General features: G+C 31.1%; 1 protein-coding gene and 1 long non-coding RNA gene across 2 annotated transcripts; one reads left to right on the top strand and one right to left on the bottom strand.

Annotated features, from left to right (window-relative positions):
• Positions 1-650: 650 nt before the first annotated feature.
• Positions 651-4,824, bottom strand: LOC123720205 (the record flags this gene model as incomplete). The annotated part of the gene is made up of 3 exons (XM_045676742.1): positions 651-1,315; positions 3,177-3,245; positions 4,768-4,824. Coding segments are annotated over 3 exons (645 nt in total), but the record flags the coding sequence as incomplete, so codon positions are not given.
• Positions 4,825-4,983: 159 nt separating this feature from the next.
• LOC123720115 lies at positions 4,984-7,206 on the top strand. Its single transcript, XR_006756041.1, has 2 exons — positions 4,984-5,178; positions 6,935-7,206. It is a non-coding gene; the product is annotated as an uncharacterized LOC123720115 (long non-coding RNA).
• Positions 7,207-8,490: the final 1,284 nt, after the last annotated feature.

The following is an 8,490-nucleotide window of genomic DNA, read 5'->3' as shown; positions in this document are numbered from 1 at the left end:
GGAACTGTAAATGTAGTGTAAAAATAAATATTGCATTACTTAGGCACATTTATTATATATTTAGCATGTAGGTTAAACAGCAATATAGTATTTTTATTTATATTCAGCGTCACCATAATTTGGTGACAACGGCTTTGATTTTTTGATTATTCTCCCTATTTCTAACAATAACGGAGCATATTACCTAAGATTATAAATAATCTGTAACTTTGTGTGGCGTAAGGAAAGGAAATAGTAAAAGTCCTACCATTTCATATGTCATGCAAACAGCTGACAAACATCTAGGAAGTCATTAATTTTGTATTTATTTAATCACGAAACACTTATTAGTAGGGCACAAATAGAAAAGTTTCGCTGCCTACATTACTGTTTCATTATTATTTTTTTCTATTCCGTAACTGAAAAAAGTGTTTGTAGTTTGTAGTGGCATGTAGATAATAAAATCAACCACTTTGTTTTTAACGTCATCAGCCATGTACATTGTACATAGATATTCATGTTTATTATATAGTTATTTATTTTCTAAAACTACTAAAAATACACTATTATTTAGACACCAATACAACAAACGTATAATATGAGCCATCGGCTTTATTTCATTCCACTTATATGAAAATGTATGTTTTATTTTTTAATTTAAACATATTAAGAAAACAAGACAATTTTATTCAAACATATTTTAAAAGGGGGCTCGTAATAAATAACATTTGCATATTAAGATATATTACTCGTTTTACACTGCAGATAACAGTACTCCGCTAATATGACGACCACAGTCCCACAAAATTTTCCAGTATTACCACACATTCTGCACATGCGCCCTAACAACATTGTAATCCTTATCGCTATCTACAAACTCTATTTCATCTAAATCTTTTAAAATCAATATATCATCTCCATTTGTATCCCTTTTACTTCTAAGTATACCTTTTGCATCTACAACTTTATTTATGTGTCCATATATTTGTCTTTTGTTTCTTCTCGTTTTCTGTAGTTTATGAAAAGGCATGTGGTATCTTAGGACCTTAGAATTCTTTCGTGGACGTTTACGTGAATTTGCTTCCGTTGTATGTGTGTCCTCATTTTGCCTAGAATAAATACTATCAAGTTTATTATTCGCTGTAGATTGTGTTGGTTTGTGGGTAACTGGATGTATGAAGATTCTTTTGCGCTTTACGTTATTCTTTTTTATTATCTTCTGTATTGTACGTTTGGGAGACTTTTTCGATTTTAATTTTCGTTTATCTTCAAAGAACGCGCTGGGAACTCTCAGCAAATTATCGGATTTATCGAGAAATGATCGGGTGAAAGTTACCTGAAAATGAAAGTCTTAAATTATCTTATGTTATCTATATAGCACAACTCATTAAACTATACAACAATACTACTGAAATCTATATTTATTTCCTTAAACAACAATAACAGTTTGATAGAAAATGAAAGCTGTAATCAACGCACAAGGCTGTAGAAACTTCGCTTCGTTAAAATAGAGGAAGGCGTAATATATCTTTTGCATTATTTCAATTCCTTATAACTAAGCTAGTCCTCATTAGAATGTAGAATCATTCAGCTTAAACGCGGTAAATTCACCTACTTGTGATAAATATTAAATTGTGAAAACATGGGACTCATTAACTGTTAGGAAAACCTTTTTTTGTACATTAATAAAAGGGGCTTAAATTTAATTAAACTGGTCAAAAGAGAAAATTTATAGTTAATTGATAAATTTTAACGAATTAATCACGAGTTCATTAGCTTTTTTAATAGAAACAAATGTTTTAAGTACTCTTAATAACTAGACAGATTAAAAGGCATATTATAGACAAAATTCAATATTTTATTGACGAAATACTACTGGTAATGTTATCTATCCATAATCTTGTCCTAAATTGTACCCGCCTTACTAAATAGCATGTGGTTCTGTACACCGCTGGACATGTATATTTGCAGTTTATTTTGCCGGCTAACCAGACAACTGCTTACGCGAAAAATTAACTTGGATACTATAGCAACTAACGCAAAAATCGTGATCATAAACCATATCATACAGGAACATTGAACAATTGAATAAAAACAAAGATTAATAGAAAAAAAATCGTATTTCGTTGTTACTAAACAAAAATGCGTTGCAATGAATATATATTGTAATTCATCATCTTCCTCACCTACACAATAAATTTACATAAAACTATAATCATTTATACAATTTACAAAAATCTGTTCGGTAGTTTTTGAATTTATCGCGTTCATACAAACAGATGCGGTGGCAAACATTTTATAATTTGACACAAAGACGGTGCAGCGAAAAAAGCGTTTCGCTATTTCGCACCCCAATTGTACGTTCTCGCTATCAAATTAGTCTTGCATACTGTAGTTTACCAAGCGGAAATGAAGGATTCATGTTTCATCACGTATTACCGTCCACAGCTAACATCCTCCATTCCTTTGAAAGCCCCAAGAATATAGACAATGTTATATTAAAGCTGCTTTCGAAAAAAAACATAAACAGGTTGAAAATGTTCCGTAAACTCATATTTACTGTTTGATGTATTTTATTAAATTTCTCGCAGTTTCTATCCTGTTATGTTAACTATTTCACGGCCTGCTTGCGTCCATTACAGACGCCAATACCGTTGGCGCCTTTAATAGATGTTTGGTGTACTTTATGATTTACGTTAAAGATTTGTGAGTTATTTGTTAAATTACTTCTATTTTTTATAATTTTTGTTGTTTTTTTTGTATTCATTTATCTTGTTTTCTTTTTTTGTGTAGTATAATTGTTCTCTTTGCTCCGACTATTAACAATTATACTACACACAAAAAAGAAAACAAGATAAAACAATTACATGTTTCTGTGTAAGAAGAAAAAGGTGTATCAGAAATAATTCGCTGATAACGCCACAACTGTATAAATATTGTTTCATTAATCACAGAAGGTCGGTAATAAAAACCCTGTGACGTTAGAACTCTTTAGTCCTGGCCTCAGATTGTGACAAGACGTGATAAACATCCATATATGTACGGGCGCAGCTCAGCAAGACCCTAAGTTAAAAAAAGTGTCTTTAAAGGTCATAAGAAAATACACAGGAAAATATCTGCCCTGTCGCTATTAAAATAACCTGCATCATCTTAATACTTACTTCATTATTAGATATACATTTTGACTTAAAGCTTACCGTATTCAGTCTTGGTGAATTATAATTCGATCCCACATAGTTTTTGTTATCCTTCAACACTGATGTATCCTGAAAAAAAATTATTCTTTGTATTTCTGTTTTCTTTAATTACCTTGAAAACATTATTTAGGCAAAACTTGCAAAGTTTACGGTCGGTAATACTTAGCCAAAATTAACTTACTAGATTATAATATGAATTAAATAAAATGTCATACCTGTGTATCTATTGCATACGATAGAAAAATTAAATTGAAAATGAATAGTAAATGTATCATTTCTAAACGTTTACACTCACAGAGAAAATTAGTCATGGATCTGCGTTATTTCTTCTTATTGTACGCCATTGTTTCATCCATTGTTTTAAAAAAGAACATAGAACATTAGTGTTTACAATTATGTTTGGTTCAAAAACGTTTTACTTCATTTTTAAACAAATGTAGGGTGATTCTGTAAATCTCAGAGTTCACTTGCGAACTCATTTCAACCAGCCCTGCGTTCTGCTAGAGTTAGCGACATTACACACACATTTAGAGGTTGTAAAATTGTAACTTGGTAAAAAGATTTCGATTTTATGAATGTCTTAAAATGAGCCCATTATATATATTTCTCATTTGGCTACCATTAAACGCCGTTTGTTAAAATGCCAGTATTCTATACATAAATAATCTAAGAACTGCGAGGGAAATGATACTCATTATCTCTTTTCACCATTAGTCTTATGAAGAGTTTATTTGGTTGTAACGCAATAATTTCGGAAACTCCGTGTCCAAATTAAAAAAAAAATTGTTTTGGATACTCTATCGATACACAACGATAATACGAATGAAACCGCAAAGCACACTTAATTATACTTTATAGCCTACCAAAACTATAGTTTTCGATAGTCGTTTCGTAGTCGAATACGAGATATTTAAGTAAACAAATGAAAAGTCATGGAGATGATAAGAATTTGTATATTTAGGAAAATGGAAAATTCACTAGAGATTTTCATCATGGGTTAAACCGCAATCGTAAAAACACGCTGATAGGATTTGTTTTATGATCTTTAGATTTTAACAATACAAGATGTTTATGCTTAACGATACGAAAGGTTTTTGTTTTCTTTAATCTAAAATTCTCTTGGGACAAAGTCAGACAGAATATTGTGTTTAGTTTATGTGTTGAGCGACTACTAGGTATTGAGTTGCATTGATGATAATTGCTGTAAGATAATTGATATGTCGAGTTATGTAAACAAGATACTCCCTAGAAATTTTAGTAAATTTATATGAAATGTTAGTCTACCTTGTACATCACACATAAGGTAATTTTTTCGTACTACAACCAAAATCATATTTTAAACATCTTATTACAGTGTATTTAATAATTGTAAACATCTTTAATAAATATACAACTGTTATATAGTAAGAAGTAAAAGATAGTAATGTTTCCGGCAGAGGTAAGCTCGCCAACACAGCCCGAATTGAGCCTGGGCCTTCAGGCCAAAAGCGAGAATGCATTTTTTTACCATTTATTTAATGGTGACTTTTTTAATTATAGAATATATTAAATATATATTTTTTTAAATTTAGTCATGTTTTTTGCACCTTACCTTGTATATTTCTTTTTGTTTTTCCTTTCTAGGGTTGCCTGGCAGAGATCGCTTGTTAGCGATAAGGCGGTTGCCTCATTAATGTTATTGTATCTGTACCAAATATGTAATGCAACAAAGTGTTAATAAATAAAAGAATTCAACATTAATTTACCAAAGAACCAACTTAAAATCGTGAATAATAATAAGTATTAACATTATTTGAGTTACAGGCAACAAAAGCGTCAAACAATCAAACTTTTCTTGTATTGTAAACATTTAACTTCTGAGAAACAATTGAAAAGCAAGTATTAAACACGAAACCCATTATATTTTCATTGCATTCTGTTAAATAGACCGATAATGTTATATTTCCGATTTACACTGATATGTGTTATAATTAGTTTTACCCACGGATATGATAATGACAAGGTAGAGTATGTAATATTTATATAGACGCTTAGATTTTTCAACGTGGATGAAGACACCAAGCACTGAACAATGTGTAGTTACCATTTTTAAATGTTTAAACGTAACCATAATCCTCAGCCAACGCTTCAAAAGGGCCGTTACGATCTTATGTATAGATGTAGTAATTTAAAAGCATTAAAGAATGATATTTTTTTTTAATTTTTATATTTTAGATCAATCAAAGTATTGCATTTTTGATTCTGTCTGTCTCATAATTTTACTTTATGTGCAAGATCAGCCGTCGGTAAATTTAACAATCTAAAGAGTCCAACTGTTTAGCGAGCCCTGGTATTCCGGGCACTTAATAAAATTAGCAATTATTACAGCTTTTCAAAGCCATGTAATTTGAATTAACTACTATAAGCCCAACCTAAGCTCAATTCAGATTAATGCAAAAGAAAAATTTACAATTCCAGATTATATTTTTACAACATTTAGTTCTATAAAAATGCAATTATACAATAAATATTTCAGTGGCACTACAACCACGTTTCTTTGATTAATTAAATTTTAAATATTTCAAAGACAAGTAGGTGATCAGCCTGTACCTGACAGAGATCGTCAACTTTTAGGTGTAGGGCAAACCTGTTTCCTCATGTCTCCCTTCACCGTACAAGGAAATGTTAATTGCGTTAAAACTAATTGTACAGAGCAAGGATTTGAACGCACAACTTTTGGGTTGAGAGTTGGATAGAGAGCAACTTGTTATTTTTAAAAAAATAGTGGGTAATATTAGAATATATTATATTTTTAGATATTCCTTTGAAAGGGTGTCGTAAAAATATTATTTATGCACGGGTTATAAAATCGGTTTTAGGTTAACGGCTCTCAAGCAGTTAATGTGGCTTTTAAAAATAATGCACTATTGTAAGTACTTTATATGGGTTTAATACCAAAATTTAATGAATTCACTTTAATAATTTGAGCAGTGTCCTAGTCTCAGCCCTAAAGTCATGTGTTCGAAACCCGGGATGTTTATTTCCGTGTGTTCAGGATTACACCTTGATTTCATGTTTCAATGGAATAATCGTAATTAAAATATTTTAGTAAGACTTAATGGAAACATATAGTTGCAAGAAATAAAAATAATTTTGTAGAGTTAAACTAATATGTCTTTGGTTAACATAGCTTTTACACATTGAATGAAAACAATTTTTTAAACCGGATTAAAGCTATTTGTATTATTATAAACTTATAAAAACCACGCAAGCTGTAAAGCACGCGAACGTCGGAAAATTTTAATTTTAAAATTATGTAATAATTATAAGTTTATAATAATACAAATAGCTTTAATCCGGTTTAAAAAATTGTTTTCTTTTAAACTAATATTTATAGTGATTTAATTAATTGATGATTAATTTTAGCGACTAGTTTAATGATAGTTTTCGAACCTATTATTATCCTCGTGAAATAATATCTATCTAGATCTAGAGAATTCAATTAAAACTGGGTATAGTTCCTTCTATGTGTTTCATTGCTTTTGGGTACTCTTTGTGTCCTTGTTTCGAAAACAAAGGATAAAAGGATTTTCCAATAGATGCAAGATTACGAACGCTACTAATATGGAATATAATCTAGAAAGACCTTTATATCATCAAAGTTGTTAATTTTAAATCTTATTTTTATTATTCTTAAAAGTAACCATAAATGTCTATTATAATTATTATAATCTAAAAAAATATTTGTAAAGGTATATTAACCTACTGCATTTTTTCAGAAATCTAGACACGTACGACATGTAGAAACACTAACTGAGTCAAATCTTTCTCACATTTTAAATACGATTGCGAAGAATTATCCCGAATTAAAGAAAACTGGCGAGAAGCAATCCATCGAAAAGATCAAGGAACAGCTTAGAGTAAAATTAAGAGAATATGTGAAGAGAAGAAAGAATAATATAAAACGGAGAAGAAAAATCAATACAAATTCAAACTTATAAAATATTGCACGAATTATTTCTTCCCGGAATTAATAAATTTCTTTAAACGATTTATATATTTACTCCCATAACCTTCATTTTCGAACACACATATACAGTTTCTGCAATATTCTTAACCAACACAGTAATAATAATAAAAAAATAAAAGTATAAACAAATTTAAAAAGTTTGGTCCCTGTGGAACCTTTCTCTCTACTCCAAAGGGAACATAATCAAAGTTGGAGGAAGACTCTAATATTTGAGCCGTTTATTACTTTCGGCGTAGGCCGTCTGCTCTATGGCCGGGCCAGCTTTTGTGCTTGTCCGAGGGCGGTGAGACTAGGCTGACGTGTCCACACATGTAACATCCCATACAAAAACCTGTTCCACAATCCAAGGGATCCGCGGGCCTTTGTCTCTAGTGTTGCCAGTTGGCACTAAAATGGCTGAAAAACTGTCGGAGGCAAGAGCGCGGCGTAGCAATAGAAAGAAGTTCACTTTTTTGGCAATGGAGCCCATAGTGTATATGTTTTGCCTACTTCCGTTAAAGTCACAGGGACACTGAAGAGTCACTCCTAAACGAGGACTGGCAAATCGAAATAATTTAGGGTCCAAAAGGGTGCCAGCGTTTGGCGAAGGAGAATCATTAAGCCAATAGCGAGATTTCCTAGACCTAATAAGTTTTGGAATTCAGATTTACAAAGAGGATTCCAGCATACATTATAGTATATGTACAATAAAATATACCTAATTGTGTGCTACAAAATTCTTTGTTCCTTGCAGCCCATGAATTTAAGCAATTTGTATAAGATATAAATTTTAATTAGTTTGCGCGCTTTATCCACGGAGCCAAGTCTTTTGATTATTAAATTTCTTATCTGTAGCGGCGCTAAAAGTACGCGGTGATGTTTTGGATTTTGGCGCCTCTCAGTCTCGACTGTCATTTGTCATTTGACTTGAAAGCAAAAACATCGGGAGCCGTCACGGAACACCTGGCAGATGCGAAACGTTGAAATCTATTTTGTACAAGTAATATACATAAAAGAACAACAGGAACTAAACATGGCATATTGGAAAAAAAAACAACTATTTTTTACATAATAATGAATACAGCCGATATTTGGTTATTACATTTGTAACTTTATTAAGTAAAAAAGAAAATAAATCTTCTTGCCTTTATTGCCGACCACTTCTTGTGGTTTGAGCGTATACATCGGTTTTAAAGAATGCATACAAAAATTATTTGAAAACATGCCTGAATTCAATTCACGCGTATTAATTTACACGATTATAAGTATACACACTAAGTCAGACATTTAATTAAGTGAAATCTACCTTAGAACGTAAATTTCTAA

The sequence above is a fragment of the Pieris brassicae genome, chromosome 2 (genome assembly GCF_905147105.1).
Source record: "Pieris brassicae chromosome 2, ilPieBrab1.1, whole genome shotgun sequence".
Lineage (NCBI taxonomy): Eukaryota > Metazoa > Arthropoda > Insecta > Lepidoptera > Pieridae > Pieris > Pieris brassicae.
Note: the sequence above shows the minus strand (reverse complement) of the source record. Positions and strands in the feature narration are given on the sequence as shown.